Raw genomic sequence first — 27,388 nt, 5'->3', positions numbered from 1 at the left:
CATTACTCATACTATAAGGTTGTTTAGGGAGTGCTTAAAGGATCATATATAGTTGAACTACAACTTCAACGTAATTTCAATATTTGTCATCGTTGGAATATATGGAAATATATGGAAATTTTATTTTGATCTGACAAGCCATTTGAAGTTCATCTATGATTATTATTAATTTTTTAAATTGATAATTATATTAATTAATCTTCACATAATACATAATACACCCATCCGATTCATTATGGAGATGGCTTCAGTAGCTCAAGAATGGCTTCAGTAACTCAATATTGTCGTTCTTCTGGCTATACGACTGTTCTTAATATAACTTTTAGAAAAAAAAGAGTATTCATATATAAAGCGGTATCGAACAGTAGTGCATTGCAACAACAAATTGTTTTTTTTTTGCACGGATGTCATAATTGACGTCAAAATCAAATATCAAATATATTTTATCATTTTATCATAGGTATGAAAATCAAACAGAACAACACTATAGAGATCTTCTATTGTAAAAAATAACATTTAATGGATGAAAATAAAACTGAGAGCGACAAATAATCTTTACTGGTGTATAAAAAAAGTTATATGCCATTTATTTTTTATTAAAGAATACTGAGGAAATAAATGAGTTTATAAAACTTCAATACCAAAATTAGAACGACGCTTACCAACCAGAAGCTATTTATTTTCGATTTCATTTTAGTTTTAACAGTTTTTCCAAAAATATCTTAAAAATACAAGTTCGCAAACAAACTAAGCATGATATTTGATGAATTATTAATTTCGAGCAACAAAGTAAATTCAGATACATATTTCAAAATTGCGAAAAAATGAAATATATAATAAATTTAAAAACGTATGCAAAACTTTTCAGTTTTCAGTTTTCAGTTTTTGTTTGGTAGCAAAACACTTTTCCAGAGCAATTGTGAATGTTTATGAATGCGTGTTGCTGATTATGTCAGTATTTGAGAAATTGTTAAAATATATTGCGAAAAGTTTTCGCAAAGTCTTTTAAATTTGTAGCTACTTCCTGATATTTTACAACAGGGTTGGCATATTCTCCCGAAGAACACTGCTCGGCAAATAAAATGATAGAACTTATTGTTTGAGTAGGTGAAAGTGTGGGTAGTGTTTGGGTGAGAGCAGAAATTCGTTGCCATTAACTTCGCCGCCCTTCCAGGGAACTGCAACGCGTCCATGTAACTCACATGAAATTATTCAAACTGTGCCCTCGGGGAGAACAACAGCAATAATAATATGAATGAAGAATAAGTGAATGAAATTTAAAAAGTTTTGCATTATTTTTTCTCTCAATTATAAAAAATAAACAAAATTGTGCTCTGTACGTATGTAATTTCGTGTGTAGTATAAAGTTTTCATATAATATATGAGCACTTTTCAGCACTGTTGCATTAGAGTGCAAAAGTTGGCAGGCAAAAGAAAAACTGAATAATAATAAATAAATAAAATTCATAGATAATTTAAGCATTTATGTTTGTTATCAGTTTTGTTGAAAATTTCAAATTTGCGGCATAAAGCACATAATTTATTATATAAAAATATTTTTTGGAAATATGGCTTAGGTAGGTGAATTGTGTTAGAAGTAACTGCCGCTGCAAATGAAAAGTTCATATTTTTTACATAACATAGATACATGAGAATCTTATCATAAATTTATGATATTAGTTAAATTCATGAGATATCTTTTGTATTCGTATATCTTTATACTAGAACCTTCTTTCCAAAAAGAAAATGTAAAATCGTACTGTTATATTAAGGATAACTATTTGCCATAAATACTCCAATTGAGAATGTCTAAAGAAAAACACAAATAGAGCAACAATCACCATAATGTATGAGAGTCATGTAGCCTTACTAATTCTAAATGCTATTAAAATTTTTTATTCGGTAGCCTGTCAGCAACTTCAGCTATTATCTCATATCTAAGCTAAATGTTTATAATAAAATCGGCTTTTTTGCTCTCAAGTAGAGTCGATTTTCTGTCACCTGAGACTATCCTGTTTTGTACAGATCATAACGCTCATTAGAAAGTCTTTTGAGATAGCTCACCAGGATATGTTAAGACAAAATTAATTCAATTTTAGGATTAATTCAATTATTCTACAGCAGATTTATGATTTCGTTCTAATATAAACACTACAAGTAAATTCCTTAATAAAATTTTCACAACAAAGTAACAAAACTCCAGAGAAATTTGCGAACATAAAAAGTCAAGTACGGCTTTGGGTCAGTTGGTTAAGGTGCGCTGACTCTGAGCTTCAAATTTTGCAGGACACGAGTTCAATTCCTGATACTTGTAGTCTCAAAAAATTCTTTTTGAATAATTAAATACAATAATTATTTCTAAGACCACTGATGATGGGTATTTGGTAATACTCGAAACAGCTGCAAGGTCAGCCAAAAATTCAATTAATTAAAATAATATAAAAATAAATTTTTGTTGCTGTAGTTCATTACAGTACGAAAAACCTCTTTAAAAAATTTTTAGGTAAAATAAAACAAAAAAAAAAAACTATACAAAATAAATTAAATTAAAACTAAATAAAATAAAATAAATTAAAATAAAATAAAATGAAATTGAGTATCATATAGCAACTCTATTCACATTTTGCGGTTTTGACAAATAAACAGACATCGTTTTCATTTTTCAAGAAGTTGAAAGTACAAACATAATAACTCATGTACGCTATAATTTTACGCATTTAAGGTTTTACTCGTAAATTTTTCAATATAAGAGAAGGATGGCGTTGGGGTGTGAAATACGTTCAGTAGAAATTGAAGAGGACGAGTTTATGTTAAAGTTTGCATTTCAATAAATTTATGATTGTGCCGAAATAAGCACTGCTGACAACTTTATTGAATATGACATGCATAACTTTTTTTACTGCAGTTGTAATATTCATTGTTGTTGCTTTTATTGTGGCTTCAAAATTGTGTTTTCGTATTTTTGTCGAAATTTTTATTTACAAATAAATAAGCGTAGATACTTTTTTTTCAAAGATAATCGAAACACGAAATTTATTGCGGCATTATTATGTCAGCAGGTAAAGCAAATTTTAAAATACATTTCCTTTACGTTTTTGTGCAATTTTATGAGTGATTCAAAATTATTGGCAAACTTTTGAGAAGAATTTTGTTTTCGTGGCACAGTATTTTGTGTTTATTAAATATATATGAAATATTTTTAAGTTCCTTAACTGTATATATTGAAAATTTTATGTACTTACACATTACGTTGAGCATTACAGCGTCCTGTAATGCAGAGTTTTGTAATCTAGGATTTGAACCTTCACATCTAAGCATGGTGCCATCATCTTCAGGTTGTGGTTTAAAGGATAACGTTGATTGCACTCGGTTGCCATTGTGTGAGGTTGAAAGCTTAAAGTATATGTAAATGCATTTTTTAGAATATCGACCTTACACATACTTAAGTGTTAAATTTTTAAAAAAAAATATAATTTTGCTCTACTTACAGTTCCTCGTTTAAATGGTCTATTATTTTGTGTCCATCGAATTTCTGTATCTGGCACTGAACCGGTTACAATACATGTGAGATTATAAAGTGTTCCGGATGAAAAAACTTTTTGTTTGTTGGTCAAATTGACTGACGTTGGCTTAACTGAAAAGTTAGAACAAATTTCATGTTTATCTAATTTTTTAAATTTCATAAATTTTTTTTTCTATTACTGCATTCAACTTTATACTTAAGCAGTGACTTTTTTGTTCATAACTAGCACTTGTGGTATTAGGATCAATTTTTTAAAGTTCAAAATTCTTTGAGAAGTCAGTACATTTCACTCAGTAAGAGCATATAATGATATGATGATAATTCCATTTTGGCTTCACAAAGCTATAAAGTTGTGACAATTCATATATAACTCGTAAGTAATGTAAAATTTAATTATTTACGGATTGGGGATATATTCTTAAAATATTGAAAATTGTCTTAGCTTAATGTCACCATTTCTTAAATACTAAATACTAATTTTAATTTTATAATTATAGGTGTTCTGCAGAAAATTTCTGTATTGAAAAATTGGCTCAAAAGGAATATTAAACATTTTATTTCGTCAAATTTGAGTGAAAAAGTCCATTTCGTTTTAATTTTATGAGACTCAAAAAACTAAATATATTTTTTGGATTTTAATATATTTGAATTCTATTTTAAATCCATCATTTCCCGTATATATAAACATTTATTTAATAATAAACATTTATTTTATAATACTTTCTAACATAGTGTATTTTTTTTGCATTTTTGGATTTGGACTTAGCATCTTTAAATCGTATATAATATAATATATTCTATAATATATTTTTATGAATCAATGTAAACATTTGCAAATTTTGAGTTCGATATTCGGAGAACTAAACTATTTCGGCATAGAGCATTGTAAACGATTTAACCGAAATTTGTTATAATATCAAGGTACTTAGGCAACTGTTATCTCGCTAATTATGTTATAAATTTGAAACAGGAAATAGTGTTAGGTAATTCTACCCATGAAACCCCATATTGCATTTACTTAAATTATCTACTCTGATTGATCACTTACGTAGCATTTCGATGCGTATATTGCGTTCCACTGGTGGTACCAATTTTGTATTGGAAGCTTGACAACGATATGTATTATTTAATGCTGATCGTGTTATATTGGGTACCTCCAGACGATTGACTGTTACATGTCTTCCCATAGAAACACCACTACCCGACTCCAAAAGCTGTGTGCCGTTGAGCCAGGTAACCACTGGTTCCGGACGACCTGAAATATAAATAAATTTTAAATAAGATAAGTAATTTAAAATTTAAGTCCATGAAAAAATATATAGCATTTAGTGTGCTATAGATAATTAATTAATACTTAATTAGTTAGTCATGTTAACTTAAAGTCAATTCATCACAACACTATAAATATCTTTCCGCTTTATATAAAATTTTTTCAGTTATTTAAACGAATGTAGAGTCCGAGCTCATACAACCTTCTTAACAACGATATGTATAACGATATGTATATATAACATACATTTTATGATATTCCTTTTGTTGAATTACATCAAAACTTATGGTATGTATCTTTTCTGCACATGTTTTCAAATCTGGTCTTAATCAAGCAATTAAATTTATGAGCACATGTGAAATTCCATACCCTGAACTAAGTAAATTTTCGTGAATTTTGGTCATTCGCAATTCAAGGCAACAGATTTCACTGGTTCAGATTCCACTCCTTCATCCTTTAACGAACAAACAGAATTGCATTTCGACACAAAGCAAGCAAAGCAAGCGAAAAAACCAATTTGCGAAGTTTGGTGCCATTTGCCTGGGTGCCGAAATTAATATCGCGTCCTTGCAGCAAAATGCAACATAACTTGATTATTATTTTCCATTATATACATACATAAATACGTTGTATTTGTGTCTCCATGGGTGCTAAAAATTTTAGGCGAAATTTTCTTTTTTTTCGTTTCTCATTCTTTTGGCATTAAATTTCCAAACTACACCCGATGAAAGTACACATCTTCCGAAAATCTAATATTCCTTTTTCTTGTTACTACTTTTGGGTCACTAAGGAAATGGAAACCACTGAAATATTATTATTTTAAGTAACATTCCGGCGAAGTAGCAAAGTATCCGACTTGGTATCACTTTGCAGAGTCACCGCAAGTTTCTCTGATTACTTTTACTTCGTTTAGGAAATTGTTAGTTTCGGGAGCATGGCGAAGGAAAGTGTGGTTTAAATGTCATAAATGTAATTGTGTTCTGAGATCAAATTCTAGAAATATTTTCAAGCACTTTGTGAGAGTGCATGTGGAAAATTAATGAAATTTTGGCTAAAAATTAAAGTAAAAAGATAAAAGATTTTATCTTTTTGCTGTTAAAAGTTGATACTAGGAGAAAAAGATACTTTCAACAGTTTTGACGATGTTGAACATTTATGGTTTGTTGAGCCAAGTGGGCGGTTGACACTTTAGAACTTTACATAATTTTGGTTGGAACTTCAAAGATATTATGAAATTATTTTTATATATTTCAAAATAATACTGGTATCTTAATGAAAAAGTATTAAAATATTTTGTTATATTAGTTTGAGGTACTAAAATTAAGTATATAAAAAAATAATAAATGTAAGAAATTCGTTTTAAGAATGTTGAACAGGGCTCATTGAAGATAACATCTTTGATATTAATGACTCAAATGAAATGTTATGTTGAACAATTTTCCATCATAACAAACATTATTTATCTTTACATAAAGGTGAAAACTTTGAGGAAATGCTAACTGAAGTAGTGAATTATTTTTAAAATATCTTGTAAAAATGGTTTTTAAATTGACTCTTTGATTATTTGAAAAACATATCTCATATTTAATGTTATAGGCCAGGGCTGTTCAAATCAGATCGCGGGCCAATACAAATCACTACATAGATTGGGGGCCGCAGAAACAAATACATACGGTAATAGTTGTTTTCGGCAATAATAAACATACGGATGTAATGTTAAATTTAGTTTTATTAATTTATCAATTTAAATTAATTTGTTTAGTATACCATAATAATAAAGTAATGTTGTTTTACGAGTACACAAAAAGAAAATTGACGTAATGGTAGTAGATTAAAAACATATCGCGGGCCGCATAAACATTAGCCGCGAGCCGTACTTTGGACAACCCTGCTATAGGCGATTGATAATGATAAGTTTAATAATAATAATAAAGTTTATTATAGTAATAATAATAAGTTAATCATTTTTATAATAATAATAATATAATAAGTATATAGGTCATTCTTTTACAAACCGGACGGATTTTGGCAAAAAATGACCTCATGTTCTCCGATTTGGCTGAAATTTTTTTTATGAGCTCCTTTTATAAAATAAGAAGACACGTATCTCGGGAAAAAATTTTTTGATTTTTTTCCTAGGAGATATGGACCCACGGGGTTTTGAGAATTGGCATAGTAGACACATTTTCAAATGGCTATATCTCAAGTTCTATAAAAGGTAGAAACTTGAAATTTAGCGCGTTTCAAAGATAATTGATTGAACTTTTACAAAATTGTTTAAACAATTAAAATTTTTTAAATTTTTGAAGTACTAATATTAACTATTGAATTTCAAAAAAAAAAACATTTTTTTAAAATATATCCCCTGGGATTCCATTTTTTATATTTTATTTAGATTCAGTTTTAAATTTTACTACGAAATAAAAATTTTTATGATGCTATTATTTTTTGAGATATTTTTTGAGCAAGAACAACTTTTAATTGGATGTAAATTGTTTGCATATACTTCGAAGTATATACAATATACTTCAATATATATAAATACACATATTATTTTCATAAGCTGTTTCCAAAACAATGTAAAAATTTTTATTAATTTTTAATTTACGAAGATTTTTGAATATTTTGAGCACATATTAAAAACTTTAAACTATTTTATTTTGATTAAAATATATTTTATAATAAACTAAAAAAGTGAATTATGCACTTTCGAAGTTATTTTGAATATTCGATATGTTTACAGAGGTTAGATACTTGATGTTTCGTGTTAACAAGGACATTTTAGTTAAAGTGCTCAGTGCTTAAGGAATGTAATGTTAAACTTTTTTAACAGAGATGAGAAGTAAATGCATGCTACGAAATTCAAATACAAAGCAGTATATCAGTAACAGAAAATACGTATCTACAAGTATGTAAATAAAATTTATATAAAAGTAGAAACTCTATTTTACTTTATTTTTTACCTCTTGACAACAATTGAATAACTAACAAAAGGATTAAATAACAGTTTTCATCTATGGAAGTACAAATGTTTGAATAAAAATTGAGCAACATTCATTTAATTTATTTTTATATCCTTTTGAATTTTGAACTAAACTGTAACGAGGACATTTTACACCTCGTCCTGTTACGGACTTCATTTTGATTTATTTTTGTATAGAAAATTAATATGCAAAGTACGACTAGAATATAAAAATAGAAAGTGATAGGAAGAATAATTATATCTTAAAAAATGGCAATGTCAATATGAACAATATTTTTGTTATATATTACAGATTATTGTACTTACTTTACTGCGACGCTAATATGTTTTATGATAGAACTTCTTAAATAAATCACAAACCAAATTGCACTTTCCTTTATTCCTTCATCTATTTCATGCACTTTCTACTATTGCTTTGTCACTGTTGCTAACGTGCTATTAATACTCTTTGATATTCATGAACTGAATTGAGCACTGACTGTTTGCATACGTCGAGTGATGTGAAGGAGTTTTTTTCGTTATTATTGTCAATTTTTGTAACTCAATTCGTATAAAATTTTCATATTCCTATGTTATTTTAAGAACAAATCGACAATATGCTGTTATGACGAATATGTAGTCTCTTGTCATTGCGGTTTTATTGACAGTTTGCTTATGCAAAATAATGTATATATTAAAGTTAGTTTGAGGTTGGAGTTAGGTTACGTACTGTACAACTAACATAACTTCTACTCAGACACATCTATTATCGATTGTGATACTCATAAAGTTGCCTGGGAAAGGTTAGTTATCTTAAGTGTTATCATTTTCGGATATTGTACTTGTTAAAATATTTGATTTTACAGATACAGTTGAGGAGATTCAACAAGTCTACTTTTGTTATCTCTGTCAGGCTGTTTACTTTGGAAAATAATCAAACAAAATGATTTAGTTAAATTGTTGAACGTGGTTTTGATGTAAGAATACGTGTATTAGGTAAATCCTCTGTACGTAGATTTACTATATCAATAGGAGTGGAACACCTAATAACAAAAGCTCTAGGGCAACACAATGGATCCATCGGCAATGCACGTGAAGCTCGTCAAAGTCTGTTAAGGACTCGATTTTTAACTAGACCTAACCTAGGCTCATTATTTTAGTAAACGAGCTTACATTCTTTTTTCGAATCTATAAAACTTCTGAATGTTTATTCTAAAAAAGCGTCAACCACAAATAGGTATGTGCTTGCGAATCCATTTCTGTATTCACAATACCGTAATATGTTATTTATCCTTAATATCTGTTTAGTTGCTAAATAAATTCCAATCATTTTCATATAAAACAAAATTTTTTAAAGTGAAATTTGAATTTGAAACTTTGCCTCAAACTCAACAAAAAATTTAAATCTAAGTTGGAATACCTCCGCTAAGCTTAATTCAATATTCTTAAAGCAATTTCTCTTCTCCACAACTAATGCCACAATTTGTTAACATTTTCGTACAAATTTCTGAAACTACTCAAGTTGTCAGCAAAAGTTTATCTTAAAATGCTCGGCACAAATTAAATTAGTAAATTTAATTTATTAAAAGGCATAACAAGAATTTTCAACCAAAAATGCAGAAGACTTGCTTTCTTCTACTTTCTTTTGCACTACTTTAATATTGCAAATAAATCCTTGCGAAATAGCAGAGCAAAAAACTGTTGGCAGCAGAAAGGAAAACTATCTGAGAGAAGAGAAGTGAAATTTATCCCAAAAGCTTTTAATTTGTTTTCCCACAATTCGTCATTGAATTTTATTATGCGTTTTTTTTTGTGTCCAAACGAACTTTGTGCCTGCCAACCAACCAACGAACCAACCAACCAACGAACCAAACAACCAACCATCTGAAGTACCGAACAGTCTTTTTGGCAACACTTTTTTGGATGAACGAATTTTTGTTGTCAGATACATTGTCACTACGAATTCATATGCATAAAACCAGCACTGAGCCGAATTATTGTGTGAACAGCAAAAGCAAATAACGAAATGACATCCTTAAGCATATCAGCTGTTTCTCAACTCACGTACAAACGCACAGGCAAAGGATTCATTTATGCTTGCATACTTAAGCAGAGTATGCGTACGGAAAGAAAAAATGACGAAAATTCCATATAGGACACCAGTCAGTGAAGACCAAAGAGGAACTTAAATTTCGTTTGCTGCAATTGATACTTTTTTCGTAGTTGTTGTTGTCATCATTGTTGTTGTTTTAATCTGTTGGCGCTTATGAAATTTTCACAGATATCGTTGCGTTTATATAAAGGACGAGGCCAACATTTTAAGGATAACACGAATAAAGCATTAATGTCAAGCATATCTGTAGAATATCTTTGATTGTATGCTCAAGTGGAGGCAGCTGCTGTTTGCAATTGCCATCTCTGTAACTGCACTGCTGCGGCAAATATTGTTAGCATCCTTACAATTGCTGCAACTGCACTTGCCATTACCTTTAATTGCTTGCTGTTTTGCTTTGTTGCTTCGTTGCGTTGCTGCGTTGCTACGTTGCTACGTTGCTGCTCTGCAGAATTTTCTTTTCACTTGCAACATTGTTGCTGCCAACCTAGTATAATAACAGTATTACACTCGTATTTCATACTTTTTACGAGATGCTAACAACTCAATACTTGCAGCCTGCATACATAAACTTTCAAGCACATGCCGTCATGTTGTTATTTTTTTATTCTTGCTCCAGTTTGCACTTGTGGATGTTTAATATTTTGTGTAGATAAATAAGTTGGTACTGGACAGCATTTGCTTCAAAATTTAGCTAAAAGTGTTTTCGTTACTTAGACGTACTTAACAATGGTGAACTACTCACCATTTGTGGAAACTGCATTTGTTAGAATTTTGATTCTACCTTGCACTTTCTGTGGTAGTTAGCAGGAAAATTATTCATATTAAGTTACGAGTTTCTACTTTTACTGACCCTCTTACTTAGTTTAGTGATAACAGTGCGTAATACTGGTAAAACTACCCTGTTTACCTTGAACTGCAATGGAATTTTGTTATGTTTTGAGTTTTTTGGATCCAGTTAGAATATTATACACGTGTAAATATTTTAAGAATATGTATAAGTTATCTATAAATAGATTACTAAGCTGTGGAAGTTAATTATAAATATTTCAAGATCAAAAATAAAGATAGTGTGAGAAGATAGAGAAAAAAATTTTTGGTGTTAAAATGGAAATCAATAAAGAATACAAATATGCAGAAGTCATTGTATCCCCTTATATATTCTTTACTGAATACGTGACCCAAATATTAAGAGCCTCAACAATTTCCGAATTGATAATACTTGGAATAAGCTTTTGGAGGAAAATAAGTGAATTTGAACACAAGAAAAAAGTTGTTCAAGTTATCTCTACAACTATTATATGTTACTCTCTGAAGATTTGGTGTCACTCCAGGTATGAGTAGGTTGAAGAACTATTATATTTTTTCATAAAAAATAACGTTTTTCTGTCATATTGTATACCAAAATATTCCATTTAAGAATTTTCTTTATGTCAACAATTGAAAGCTTTGTTATAAAAGAACAAAATGAAATGGACTTCAACAAATTGTTGCCAGCTTGAGTAATTTTCTAGAAAAGCTGTTATGCGTAATCAAATACAGAAGCCCAATATAAGTTTTACCTAATATATTAGTTATCAATTAACAATTTCTCGATAGCAGTTAACACTGATCGTAGATATACTGTTGAGTTCCAATTGACAATAATTCATACAATGGCGAGCTCAGCCATATGAATGCAAAATGAAAGTACATCTTAACAGCTTGTCAGCTGTACTAAATTTCAAGAGAAGCTGTTATGCGTAATCTCTAACAAAACATCGGACTTCTATATAAGTCGAGTCATATAAGTGATGGCAACTACTGCTCATAGTAAAAATACCCAAAGGGTATTTGGAATACTTTTTTAACAATAACACAACATAAATGAAAGGTTGCAATGAAATGCAAAACAAGTAAACTAACTTGACTAAACATAAATTGATCGAATAGAAGATCATACTGAGGAGGTTCAATTTCGAAATAGAAAAACTCGTAAAAGTAACGACGATCACAATATCTTGTATAGTATTGTCTCTTTTATTAAACGTGCAGTTTAGCTTTGAAGAAATCGAGTTCCATCATTTCATGTCCGATTGTGAGTAAAGTAAATGACTCTTACTCGCAACGAAGACGAATGAGAATGCTCTTTCGATATGGAAACCAACTAACTAATTCTTAAACAAATTTTGAAACTATAATATAAAAGTTATATATTATAAAACTGGAAACCATAATTGATTTGGTATGGACATATTTGTGTATAATTTTTTATATACATAAGGTTTAAATCCACCAATATAGTTTATATATTCACATATCATCTGCTAAAAAAACTATGTTTAGAGTTATAAAAAAATTATCTGCATTTCAGAAATAATAAAAGTTAATTTTAAGTATAGTTTCTTTTTATGTCTTTTAATTTGTATTTAAAATAAATTTTAAACATAAATATTTTGTTAAAGGTCTTTGTTATTGTTTTTGCTCACTTTATTAGAGTAACTCCACATGAACACTATCAAATTTTAAAATCACTTGCTGAGCTCATGAGGAAAAGGTTTATTAGTTTAAGCAAAATATTTTATAAAACAATTTTCAAAACTTTTAATGCGAAATATTTGGTGTAGAAGGTACGTAAGCACAGCAGGACACAATGCAATTATGAATTTTTAGGACCATGGTTACAAATTTTCCTCTAATATACAATATTAGGCAATGAAATTTTACAATTCTTTGGCTTGAAATTAAAAAATTAATTACTCTTATATATCATGCTGATTCCATTAAGCTGAACTTAAAATAACTTTCAGTGTTTATTATTAATGGAAGTAAGAAACAATGGACAGTACGCTTTTAAAAATGGATAGGAATATACGGAATGCAAAACTTTCTCTACAATGAATAAACAATTTCTCCGTATTAGTATTTAGTAAAGAAATATTTAATGCCATATTTCTGCTTAATATAAGAGGAAATTTTCTTGTTTCATAAATGATATTTTCATTTAAACAGGAAATATGGTTTAAAAATAAAAAAAGATGGTACATGTAAAATGGAATTGATAGATCATATGCCGAAAATGTGTTCAGCAATTAAAAAGAGATTTATTTAAACTATTTCTACTATCTATAATATTTTATTACAATTAGCAATTAATTCAGTCGCAAAGGTTACAATGGGCTACTCATGTGAGGTCGGAGAGAAAGCCGAACAGCATATTCAACGTAAAGCCGATGACAACAAGATGGGATGAGAACGTGTATGGTGATGCAAGAACGTTTGAAGTACTGAACTGGAAGGGAGTAGCAGAAGATACGGACAGATGCAGGCAGATCGTGAGGGAGTCCAAGGTTCATACTGGACTGTAGTGCCAAATAAGAAGAAGAAGCAATTAATTTATATAGCTAAGACTGCTTAGATATCCATTAGACCGTTTTTTTCTTTTTCCTTCTAATTGCTTCTGAATAAAAATATCAATAAAGTATTTTTTCATGCTTTAAACAACTGAAGCACTTACATTTTAAGCACTTCTATAACAACTTTCCATTCATAAGCATGCTTCATTGCACTTTGTACTCTGCAAGCTATGGCAATATCCTTTCCAATCAGTAAATTAAATTGCAATTAAACAATCGGAATCCGATAGAAGTACACAATTGATATTTTTTGCGCTTTTCATTATTTCGAACTTTCGCATGACATGAGTGCACTTTAAAATAGAAAACCACAACAACAACAGAAACAAAGGAGCAGCAAAATAAAAGAGGACATTCCCGTTTTGAAAAAAGGAACAAAAAATTGGCGGCACGGACTTAAAAAAAATAATTCTGAAACAAACAACTTCACGTAAACATTTTAATCTGTGGAGTGCGTTCATCCGACTACGTTTTGTATCGAAGCAAACATGCCAAGGGAGGAAGCTACCAGTGGTACTGCATCATATATGCTGCATCGATACAGCAATGAGGCAATGAATGAAGTGGACATAAACGTATAAGGGCACGTGCTCATGTAGTGCAGCCAGTAGCTCAACTGTGATTGTGCAACGCCGGAGTGTGGGCTTTTCCGTTTAGCGCTGGTCATAAAACAAAAAACGGATTTAAAGGATTTCTAAACTGAAGCTCCTGCACTCGAACTTGTACATGTTAATATCGCTGTGATTGGTTATAAAAGTAAATGGGTTTACTGATTTTTCTCCATTTATTTAATTAAAATTGTTCAATTGATACTAAACATAAATAAATGACTTCCAATTACATTAATTAAGAACGTGTATAAATAACAATAACAAATTGAATAGGGGATTTAAAAGTTAATGTGTATAAAGTTGTATTAATTAAAAAACTAAAGATTTTTATTTCGAAAATTTCGAATAAAATACTACATTACTTGTTAAAATATTGTTTCACATATTTGAAAATTAATAAATCAAATTAATAGAAATTCAATTAGTTAAGCCAATCAATTCACTTACATTCAACGAACACAACTTCTTCTGTTTATTCTTCCATAAATATTACTATCATTAAAATTAGAAATGGCAATGCTATATTGCAACCTATGATATAATTTTCCACAACCAACCACATTCATTAAGAACTACTTTTTGGCTTTATTCTTCCAAACTATTTAATGTACTTTCTGACATTTCATTACTTCTGTTGTCTTTTTTAGCCTTCAAATATGCCTAAATTTCAATTATGATCCTTTTATCGGAGGCGAATGTCTTTCCTTGGAGCATATTTTTTTTGGGGTCTACGATCAGGTGGTTAATGCCAAACCTAATGAATTTGGTGGGTACGGAAGCATTTGTATATGTGATTTATATAATTTGGTTGTTGTCGCCAATGTTTCGGACAGAGATCTGGTAAAAGAAGACTTTTTCTTCTTCATATAGGGTTTTTGTTTCTCGATTTCCTTGTTTAAACGTTACAGGTAGCCCATGAAGCTTTTTCATGAGAGTCGGTGAAAAATATTTCATGCATAGCACTAGAAAAATATTGTATATTTTGTTTGTGTTATATATGGGAAACTTTTTTGTCAGTAACGAAAAAATTTGAATTAAGCATCCTGTCTAAAAGAAATACTTTTTTTAAATAGCCAAATTTCCTTAATTTCGTAAAAATGAAATTAAGTTAATTTCGAAAGTATTCATTTTGCCTCAAATTAAGGAAATCTTATGTTTTTTGTTTACAAATCGCATGGAAAATTTTAAAAGTTGATTATCATAACTACAAAAGATGGCATTCAGTAGTTTTATTAGCTTTAGTGAATTTTAGGTATGTAAATTATTATTTTTTAATTTATTTTAAATTAATAACAGTTACAGTTCGTTCTCTATATTCAAATGGAAAAACTTTGCACTACTTTCAAACTATATCCAGATTTTATTAAAGTTAAATGTCACTGACATTTATTTTTAAAAAATTTCCTTTTTTCGTTATCTCAACTTTATCTTTTGTTTTAAGTTTATTTTACGCATAGCCTTCGTTTCAAGAAAATTAAGGCTATTTTCCTTAATTTCATTTTAACCTCAAAACTGAATTTTGTATGAAAAAAATTACTTAATTTCGCTGAAACGAAGTTTCAATGAAATTAAGATTTTTGCGAAATTAAGATTTGTCTGAACATAGTATAATTGGTATTTCTATACATTTGTGGTCTGTATTTACTAATTGATATTTGCTATTAATTTCTTATACATAATTTTATGTAATTTTCTTAACAGGATATTTCATAAGTTTATTAAAAAAAAAGTAAAATCATTTCAGCTTATCAGCATATAAAGACTCGACTTATAAAAAACAAATCCGAAACCAATTTATGTTGCACAATACATCAACCATACAGAGTAAAGGAAAAAATCCGTCTTTCATGTCCTACAAAAATGGACTTGGCCTCACTAATTCGAACCGTAAACACTCACACACACATTCGTTTAGATTTGTTTTCAATTTTACATACATGAGAAAATCGAATTGTAACATTTTGGATAACAAATGAAATTCCTTTGAAGTGCTTGATTGAAGATTGATTGATCGAGATTGTGCGATTTGACGTTCAAATATTGTTTTGTCGTTTCTGATATTTCGTTGTGTCCCTCATTCCTGCTGCCAACTTGAGTGTGAGTGTGAGTGAGAGTGCAAGTGTGAGTGCCATTGCAATTGCCTTTGTAGTCATTCCTACTCGTTGTCATTGCGTTGCGGTTGTTGTTGGTATTATGTTGTACTGTACTATGCTGTACTGTGCTGTGCTGTGCTGCTCTGTTGTCATTACGTTGCTGTGGTATATGTGTGTGCTGGTTAGTACTGTTAACAGGCACGTAAGACAAGTAATTGACTTAGGAATTTTCGTTACTTCGACTAAGTCGGCTTAAAAAACTGAGTTTTCTGTGTTAGGTCAGAAGGCAAATTGACAATTAAAGTTGTTGCCATTGACATTTTTATGCTGAACCTGCTGCACTTTCCTCTCGCTACTTCACAGTGCAAGCAAATAGACAAAATTTAGCAAAATTTTAGCCAAAAAAAAATGTACAAAAATATTTATTGTGAAATGAACTTTTTAATAACTTTTTAAATTATGTTTTAAACAAAAAATTTTAACTACTGATTTTGACTGCAACTTTATTAAAAATTATAAAAAATTAAAAACAAAATGTTTTATACACTTTTTACACAATTTATTATTATTTGTTTTTGTGTGCTTCGTAGATATTCCGTAAAAAATCTGTGCATGGGAGTATATGTACATGGGACTATCTGTACATGGGAGTATCTGTACGTACGTATCTATGATTAATAAAATTGCATTAAACTGCAAACAAAATTTTGAAAAAAAACGGAAGTTGAAAAAATATGTTTTAACTTTATTTTCGAAATTTTTAGTGAATTTTTGGTGCCCTATTTTGTTTTTATTTTTTTGAAGTTTAACTGCACTAAAGGCCAATTATTTAATTTTTATTTTAGAAAAGTTTACAAAAATATGTTTACTTTTGGTAAATAAATGGTTTTAAGTAATTCCATTCGAAGCTTTGCCGCAATTCAACTTTACAAACACTAACTGCATGCAGCTAACAGTGTTAGTAAGCGTACTAAAATTATACAACAAAATTAGCGCTTAATGAATGTTGAAATATTAAATTTCTGTAGGATTTTATATTAAAATATTACGAGGTTAAACGGCTAAAAAAAAATTTAATATGCACAGTTTAGAGAGAAAAACGCTATGAATATTCTCATACATAACTTTTGTATAGTTAAAAATTTTAGAATTTGGATAGTGTTTCAATTTCATAGTAGAAAACAAAATTAATTTAATGATATTGTAAGTTTTTGGCACTTATAACATTTTTAAAACTAATCATATTATTTATAAATAACTTCTACTGAACAACTACAAATCAAAATTAAAAAAAAAAGAATAGCATTTAGTAAAACAATTCATTTACTATTATATGCCAGAGAACATTCCACTGATTTTGCCGGCTGGCGAAGAATACTTGGGACGGCATACATCTGGATAAAATTAGTAATTAAAGAAGTAGTTATAGATGTACTCGTTTGAGACGCGTTCGCTTTTTAAACAATAAGTATCTTTTAAATCACTTTCTTATATTATCTCTACATAAAATCACATCTCCACAAAATCTCTAATTAGTTACATTAAAGAATTAATAAGATTTTTAATAAGATTTTGATACTTCTAAATATAATATAAAATAATTTTAAAACCCTGACTAAATCCATTGGAATATGTTGGAAGTATTGAAAAGAATATTGGTTCTCACAGGCCATCGAACTGTAGGTGATATTAGTCTAAACTCATCTATATTGACTGCTGTACTGGAGCACGAAATACTGTTATATCTGTTGTGTCACTATTCAAATTTATATGCCATAACCTTGGCTTAAACCTATGAGCAGCGCATTGTTGAACTTACTTAATAATATATAGCATAGCAATTGAGCAAATATTGACAGTCATTAATGTAACCGTCTTGCTTTAAACTTGCTTGCTTGCTTAAAGGGATTGTTAAGTTTTTTGAACCTTTCTGCAATCAAATTATCTTCTGCATATATATTATTATTTAAAAATAATATAAAAGACATTGTAAAAAAACATTTTATATCTACTTCCCTAAAATTGCATTTAGATTACAATAATATTAATAAATACTATAACCTTAAATAGACCTTATTGATGAAATTAATTCAGAATCTTTACATAAGAATTAACTCTCAATATTTTGATTAAGTACTAAACAAAGGCTTTTAATCATAAATTAAAAGTGTTCAAAAACAAATAAATTAAATTTTGTGCTAAACCTCAAATAAAGACAGAGAATGTCTAGAGAATTACCCGATGTATTTTAACAACCGATAATACGAAACTATAAATTATTCAATTTAACTGAAAGCACTGTCGTCTGGAAAATTTGTTGAAAAATTTTATAATGTAATTAATATTAATGGCAACCAGGGGAAAAACTTCAAAAAGAATTTATATAAATTTACTTGCTTAACGTAAAATACTCAACATTAAACAAACCGTCGAAGAGGCGAAAAACACTAAGATGCAGGCTTATAATGTAATAATTTATCTGCTGCTGACTTTAAAACTTTAAAAGCTTTGCTTTCATATGCTTTCATTTAGGAAATGTTAGATTTTTATCAAAATTTGCCTCGTGATTATCATCAGCAAAATAAAGTATATGTAATATATTGCCATACGCACGCATGCTAAGCTTTTCAATTTTAGTGAATGTCATTGTTGTACTAAATATGCCCAGGAGGCTGGTCAAACTGTGCTAGTTCTCCAGCATATCCTTTTAGTTTTTCTTCAACACTTTCACATAAGCTCATAGATACTATATATTGTAGTTATGGATGCTCGTACGCGTAAGTACGCATATGTTTGTTTTACACTTGAGTATTAGTTTTGTGTTTTTGTGTTGTATATGTGGTAAATGTGTAAGTGTAGGTGTGCTTTAGTTGAAATGGGTGTGTTGGTCTATATGATAACGCCCCTGCTGTGAGAAAGCCATACAATAGCAGCAATAAAATATGTGTAATAAGCAAAGAAGTGTCCTTGCTTGAATACACTTTGGAATACTCCTTTTTTATGCTTCCTTAAGGACATGTATCTGGTTTTCCTTTTATCTAGAAAAATTTTTTACTGCCTGCTACTTTAGCAAAACCATCGATTTAATTAATTTGCTCATAAATTATGGAGCTATTGTTTTCGGCACATTAAATAAATGGAAAATTTTTTTTCTCCTATTTTTTATTTAACCACTTGTAGGACTTCAGGTTTGAGGTAAACAGTTTTTTTTACTTTTTGAAGCACTTAGGTTTTTGGAAGAAATAGTTTGATAAATTAACATAAGTTTTATGTGATTGCCTTTTACGAGGTAGGTAAAATGCTTTGAAAATCTTAAGGACAATTTTCTATCTCTAATAAAATCTCTTTTTAATTCGACTGTCACTTCTTTCCATATCTTCATGTGCTTAAAGTGATGAAAAGTTTTTTTTAAGAAAAATTAAGAGAAGTATTTCTGAAAACTATGATTATTGGATTCCCTGAAGATGAAATTGCTGATCAATACAATAATTAAATGCTCATTTTTATGATTTATGGATATAACTGACAAAGATCAGATTTTGCTCTAAATCTAACATTGCAAAATAAGACTGCTCAGATTAAGAATAAAATAAGAAATGATAAATAAAGTCATGCTAGAAGTCATATTAGTGTTCAAAATTTTACAGCTATCTGCAGAACGTCTATCTTCAGCTACGTTATACTATTCTATTCTTTCACATTTTTATATAAAAGTTTTAAGTATTTGTGGTGATTCTGTAGATATGAGTCAATATTATGTTGAGTTTAATTTTAATTGCATTTTTTTTCAGTTATACATTGTTAATAGTTATTATAACATATTCAAATATTTCTAGATTTATTTATTAAATTTTATTGTAATTAATTTACTAAGGACATTCATACTTTCATGTTCATAATATACAATATTTGCTTTGTTTTTTATAAATTGACTTTTAAAAAGGTATATCGACCTTGGCTGTGTTCAATATCTTACTATTATAATAAAATTTAAAGACTTGTACTCACCTCCACGCACTTCACAAGTTAACACAATATTATCGCCTTCAACTAATGGACCTACTGCACCAGCGACATCACGCCCGGAAGCATCATAAACAAGTATTTGATGTGGAGGAACTTAAATTTTAGAAGAAAAATTTACAAATTATTTAATTAAATGTATTTTGTTTAAATATATAAATAAAAAGCTTTTCTGTTATAACTTTTATTAATTATATCTACAACATATGTATTTAATGCATAACTGAAATTTTTTTATATATATGAATATAAATATAAGGACAGGAAGTTCAGTTTGTAGATGTATGTTCTATATAATAGGATTTAATTTTTTTTAAGTATGCTTCTTTATATAAAAAAACACATATCTGACAATAAGGATTCTAACCATTCCTATCGTTAGTATATGACAAAGGTACTTACCAATAACCGTTAAATTGATTCTATGATTTCTTGTTGGAGAGTTTTGGAAGTCAACTCGGCATCTGTAAACCTGAAAAAAGAAAATTCAAAACACATTTTTATATATGATTTCAATATTTCTGAACTTTTTGATAAAGTGTGTGTAAAAGCAAACAAAATTAATTTTATTGGAAAAAAATAAACCAAGAATACCTATCAGCTTACGATAAGTATTATATTTTATCATTTCTATATTTTTTAAATTTAATTTGATGAGAAAAAAGTAAGAAAATATATTATACGTGGAAAAAAAAAATTAGAAATATGAGCCTATGATAAGTATTTTATTATTTACTTATATATTTTCAAATTAAATTTGATATAAAATAAGTAAAAAACTAAATGTACGTGGTATAAAAAAAAATAAAATTAGAAATATAAGCTTATGATAAGTATTATAAGTAATACAATATAGAATACAACACAATTTTATGCGTGTTCTTTAATGTACTTACACCTTCGTCATCCAATTGTATATTGTCGACAGTTAGTTTTGCAGGTTCCTTACTCGTAATGAAAGAAGCGCGCGGTCCAAATGAATTGGTGTCTGACCAATATAAAGCTTTCTCAAACGCTCTCCCCCTGACATCAAAGCTTAAAAATTAGAAAAAAATGAAACTTTAATTCACAGTTGAAAAGATTAAAATTGACTAAGAAAATTATTGTTATAAGTTGAATAATTTGAATTTCAAAGGAATATACTTAATTCAATGCTCAGGAAAAAAGTTTCTTAGGTTGACGGAGAAGTTCAAGTTTAAGGACATACTTATTACACTCGACTATAAGTACGACTCGTTACATTTAGAGTGCCATTGTATCGACTGCGATTGTTTATGACAGAATCTGACAGTTCACTCAGCATTCATGTTACACTTCGGCGCGTTCAGTCTGCCGGTTAGTCAGAATCTGTTTACTCAATGAAAAACAGCACATCCTCATCAGAATATAATAAAAATATCTATAGTATTTGAAGTGTGTGAAAAACACTTGATGTGTCTGGGTGGCGCATTAAACAATCACAATGTGAAATGTTAATTATCACTGCATATGTATATGGTACAGCATTTAAAAATCAAGTATTTTTTCACTTGTAATTAACGTTCAAACTATGAATCAAAATTCACTGCTATATATTTACTCTTACTCCACTATATATGAGCGCCATCCTCCTAACACTCATATCCTTATTAACAACAAAAAGTTGGTGTGAATATGTGAAAACTGATAAAAGGATTTACATATTAAAAAGTTATGTGCGTGTAGGTGCATCAGAAGGTCTTCGCTTGAGCCTCATGCATTTAGTCATTGCAGAAAAGCTATTTTCATTCCGCAGCAAAGTTTGCCGCTAATGTCCAGTGCATTGCTGAGAATGGCGAAATAAAATTATGTGGCAACTTTGCTGAGCTGGTGGGTAAGTGGTTGCCATTTTTCAATTTAATACGACAGTTGAAATATACATGCATTTTATTGTTACTAAAATAAATGTTGGAAATCCGTACTTTATAGTTTTGCTTGCCTGTCATCGGAGAGCAAAAATAATAAAAATGAACGAATAAAATTGTTAATATGACAAATTTGCTTGTTGTATTTAAGCAGAAAAACTATATTTAAAAAATATTCATATTTATCTTTACTGGTATATTTTTTACAATTTATGTAATTTAATGACTAGCAAAAATATCAATAACTTTTTAAAATAAATATTCGAATTTATTTTTTATTTATATTTATTTATTTTTTTATGAATAAGCACTCATGAACTGAAATTTGTGTAATTGATCACTCTATGTAATATAATTTTTCATGTTATCAAAAAAACTTGAAAAATAATTATTATTAATCAAATATATATAAAATTGTATTCATTTAAAATATTCGATATACGTACATATTAATATAGTTAAATTATAAATACTTTAAGTATTTCATTCAAAAGTTGTGCTTAATAATAAAACAATTTTTAAATATTAATATGATTTGAATTAGCCGAGGAAGCACTATGTTATAAATTAAATCAAAATCTGTTCTTAATGCAGTGCATAATAATATATGGATTTACATAGTATATGCTTTAGTAACGTCAATAATGTTCGGATATGAATCCCTGGTCTAAGCGAAGGGCAAAATTGCATGGGTGTATATTTGGATTCTGTATTAATAAAGAGCGGTATTCTAATTAGTTCAATTCTGAAAGATGCCACTAGATTTACAATCAAATAATAAAAATATGTCAGGAAAATCGTGGAACAATTTGTCTTTTTAAATTATATATGTCATCAGACATAGAAAGCATCAGCTTTCGTACAAAACCCCAATGGCAGTTATGATGCTGTGAGTCCTAATACGATATCCCTATTAAATAGATTAGATACCTTAATATTTGCTGTGACAACATTTTGTATTAACTTAATTACTTATAAGTACAATTTTTATGCTCTATGACCAAAAATATTATACTCACAATTTATTCATAACTTGAATCTATTATTAAGGGGATTCTTGGCTGAACATACCGTTGTTTCGAATACTGGCAGAGTATCCACCATTAGTGAGTCATGTTTGGAAACATCTATATCATATTATATAGATATTTTATAGACATATGTTATTATAATTTTGAATTGAACCCATCGTAAACATTGCGTTATTTTTGTTGCTTAGTCGGGCTGTACTTTGCTTATAACTAACGCATAAACGCTTTGCTTAGAACGCATAAATTGCAGCTATATAAATTAACTTTGTTATTGTTGCTTATTTTAACTTCGATACTATTTAATAAAAAATTTCTATACATTTCCACTAGACCGTTTTTTGATTCAGTAGTTTTTATTATTCAATAGTTTTATCTATCCAAGTCAATAATTCTTTGGTTTTGATTTATTTAATATCACATACTTATTTATGTACGATAATAACTTTTAAAAAATGTTGAAAAAATATAAGAAATTAATTTACCAAAATTATTTGTGGTAAATAAAAACATCGTTTATAATAAAAACTCGAAGGATATTTGAGTGATTGCTGTGACGTCCTGCCACAAAAGTGAAATATTTCGTTAGGTAGGAAAGAGCTCCATTGAAAAATATGAACTATTTCCAATACTTTCATTTATTATTATTTTTAATATAGTGGGTATATTTTCTCATTTGCATTTAACCCATTTTATGTTGTTTGTTAACCAATTTCGGTTTGACTCTGATTGGCATAGTTTTGCAAATGATTGCGTTGTGTACTTGATGGGTGACGCTTTTGCATTCTGCGCGCATTTCAGCAAATTTCCGAGAACGGGGAAAATCAAAATAGCTGCATCCTTTGTTGCTGTTGCTTCTGTTGACGTTGTTGTTGTTCTTGTTGTTGTCGTTATTTATATTGAATGTTGTTGATATAAAAGTAGTTTGGAGTTTTATTTGATTTTTTGGCATTTGCGACAAGTGGTTTTTTAATTAAAATTTATGCAATAAAATTGCTGACAATAATTTGCAAAATAAAAGAGAAAAAAAAAAAGAAAATAAATAATGAAAAGTTTACTTTAAAAATTTTTAAAATAGAAATAGTATAATTGAAATGTGTTTAAATGAATGAAATACCATAAAAAGTATTTTATACAGATGCAAAATTATTTTTTTGTCAAGTTTTTGCTTAATTTTAAACCTTTTCGAGGCAAATGAATTTAAATTTGATAAAGGCGCCACATGCCAATGAAATTAATTTTGATTTACATATTCGCATAAAATCGCATAAAATTCGCATATCAAAATACCATAAATTGCCTTTGGTAAAGGCTCAGCTCAAATATCTAAATTGCTACATTTTTGCTTTGATTATGCAAACTGTAATTATATCTTATCAAATTGGTAATAAATTTTCATGGCATTCCTTTTCTCTTTTTTTTGTTTTTTTTTGATTTGTGTTTTTAAGCGTTTATTATGTGATATATTCAATATTATGAGCGCGATAAATTTCAGTCTTGATTTTTTATGGCAAGAATTTACTCATTTTTGCTTCAAAAATTGCTTCAACAATTGTTTCCGCCATCGTAAATGTTATCATTGAGGCAATAATATTGTTTTTATTGTTTGCATTGTTGTTGTATTGTGTCGGTTGTTGTTTCTAATGTTGCTGCTGTTGCTGATATTGCTGATATTATTGTTGTTGTAGCTGTAGCTGTTGCTATTGCTCAGTAAAATTCAAGTATCTATTTCAAATGACAATTCATGACAATTAAATATTCATTTTAAGCATTTTGATGAGCATTGAATGAAATTTAATTTGCTCACTGGCACAGTGGTAAGAATTTTATTATATATTTAGAGTATTAGTAAAAGTTCGTAAAAGGATATAATACATAATGTTTACTTATATTTTATATGAAATAATCATAACTCGCGAAATAATAAAAATGAAGTAAAATTATTGAATTTTTAGAGCAACAAATGGTGTCGGATGTGAGAAGTGAAATACATCAGCTATGTAAGTCATTAGAAATCTTCTGTCGTAGTTGGATGGAATGTATAATTGATATGTTGTATAAAAATTTTTGCATGATTTATTTGGGATACATTTTTAATACTTATTATTTTGATCATCTTTATTTATGAAAAATATGTTTGTTTCACTTATTTTAACTCAATTTTTCGTTTGATTATACACAGACTAATGTTTCCTTTTCTTCTCTTTTGCACAATACATTATAATATACTAATGTTAATAATTTCTTAGTTTCTTACAGAAATTTCTAGAAAACGTTACAATATGCTATATATTCCAACCATTCCAAAAGAAAATAGAAATATTTACACGAAATAATACTTCAAAAAGTGATTTTTGCTTTGACATTCGTTAAAATACTATTGAACTTGTTTTAATGAAAGAAGTACATAAAACATATCATAATATAAGAAAAAAATTACATACAACACAAACTTTAAAGCTCTATTTTATTATGGCCATAAGATCTGGAATTTAACTACCAGCAGTGCCCAATTATCATAAGACTTCAGCAACTGCAAAATTAAGACACGAAAATTTTAGTGAATTTTTGATCTTTCATGTTGATCTCCAGAAAACAACAAACAAATTTCTGATTACAATCCCTGAGGTAGTAGAAGATCCGTGTATGTAAGGGTCCCACACACCGAATTGGAGCCATCATGTTTTATCAAGAAAATTGAGATACGAATATTTTAGTGAATTTTTGATATTTTACGTTGATCTGCAGAAAACAACCAAAAAATTTCTGATTATAATACCTAAGGTAGTAAAAGATCCAGATGTCTGCCGGTAACATATGATAGAAACACATAAAGGCGAAAAAAGGAGTTATTTTCAGAGTTAAATCAAGATTAATTTACTTTTGTTCCCTAAAGGTAATTTAAGGTTCAAATATGTACAATATAAGTATTAACTAATAAATGTTACTGCACCAATGCATTCTATATTGAATATACAAGTAATTCATTTATGAATTTAAAAGAACTACAACTTTGTTTTAACTTATCAGCGCTACTTTATATTTCAAGTCAAGTAAATTCTTATCTTAATTAAATTAAAATTTAATTTAATTTAATTTTTGGAAAAAAAAATTTTTTTTTAAAGTGTTAAAGTCATAATTATTTTTATAATGAGAATGAAAATATATGCATTAAGACAATTCAAATTAGCTGTATGTATATATGATATATATCTATAATTTAATACGATTTAATTTAATTTCAAATACTAACCACTGTACTGTTTAAATTTTACGGTAGAATGAATATAATTTGACAGATTTTACAAGAAACTGCCTACTAAAAATGCCACTAAAAGATAAAACGCCCGTCAATTGCCCAAAGAAAAAAGTGAAAAGGAAGTCCAAAGAAAAGGACACACGTTTCGTATTGTTGAATAAGCAGTGGTTTGGTTTTCTTTTATTATTTAAAAAACAAAAAAAAAGAATTCGATATAAACTAAATGCGACGTTCCTGTCAAACCGCAGCTGACAGGCAAATTTTTTATGTGCGGTTTCCGTGCAGCGATTCTCATTATGTGCGACACATACAGACCTGCCTTATGTTTTAAGTATTAAATTTGCCAGCCTTAATTTCAATAAACTAGGATGCATACGTTTTTTGGTTTGAATCACTTCTTCGCTTCTCCCCTTTTTCCCTTCTTTTCTTCATTTTCCTTCATTTCTGTTTTTTAATGTTTATTTTGCATAGATGAACATTTTTCAATTGCTGGCCTTCACGTTGAAGAAATAATGGCACATTAGGGCGGCAATTTTTATTTACATTGTCTGCCTTTGCGACAAAAAGAATTTAAGAGTAGACGTCACCGGAAATAAAACGGAGCACTCGTATTTGCTGAAATTCGCGTTTAACTTTGTAAAAAAGATCGTAGCTGTGATGTCGTTGAGTGTGGAAATCTAAAAAAATGTTTAAAATTATTAATTTTTTTTTTGGTGGATGCAGCATTGTCCTTTGTGCCTTTCATATCCTCGTTTACACGCTCCTATTGTTCAGAGCGCCAAGTCTTCTGATAAGAATTATTAATGAGCATATAATGGCAGTAATCGCACTCCAACGAACTTTACGGAAAGGGCAAAGCAGAAACAAAAAAAAAATAGAATAAACTAGAGAGGATTTGGATATTTTTTTGCGGTTTAATGTATTGAAATTAATAGTAATAGGGAAGTTAATAGAGAATTTCAATAGAGGACTTAAAACTGTTCCTTGAAATTTAGTATATGAATGTATGAATATGAATATGTATATGGTCATATGTATTATGCATTTATTATGCATTTATTGAAAGATATTTATTTATTTACTTAAAATCAAATATAGCACAGAAGTTATAATATAATAAAATAATTAGAAATTAGTGTTTGGGATTTTAATTTTTTTTTCTTATTTTCAGTAAAAAGAGATTCCATTTTATTTAAAGCCTAATAGTGATCATCAGTGGTAGTATCAT

General features: G+C 28.7%; 1 protein-coding gene across 1 annotated transcript in view; it reads right to left on the bottom strand.

The window, feature by feature from the left end:
* The window catches only part of LOC119676637 (synaptogenesis protein syg-2-like), an 80,525-nt gene that overhangs the window by 19,853 nt on the left and 33,284 nt on the right, over positions 1-27,388 (bottom strand). Inside the window, exons 3-8 of the mRNA XM_038087887.1 lie at positions 20,887-21,025; positions 20,393-20,462; positions 19,976-20,086; positions 4,572-4,778; positions 3,489-3,634; positions 3,243-3,393 (exon numbers count right to left, since the gene is read on the bottom strand). Of these exons, the coding sequence (XP_037943815.1) occupies positions 3,243-3,393; positions 3,489-3,634; positions 4,572-4,778; positions 19,976-20,086; positions 20,393-20,462; positions 20,887-21,025 (824 nt within the window). The remainder of the gene's footprint in view (positions 1-3,242; positions 3,394-3,488; positions 3,635-4,571; positions 4,779-19,975; positions 20,087-20,392; positions 20,463-20,886; positions 21,026-27,388) is intronic.

This window comes from Teleopsis dalmanni, chromosome 2, assembly GCF_002237135.1.
Source record: "Teleopsis dalmanni isolate 2A chromosome 2, ASM223713v2, whole genome shotgun sequence".
Classification (NCBI taxonomy): Eukaryota; Metazoa; Arthropoda; class Insecta; order Diptera; family Diopsidae; genus Teleopsis; species Teleopsis dalmanni.
The sequence above is the reverse complement of the archived record's forward strand: the minus strand, read 5'-3'. Positions and strand labels throughout refer to the sequence as shown.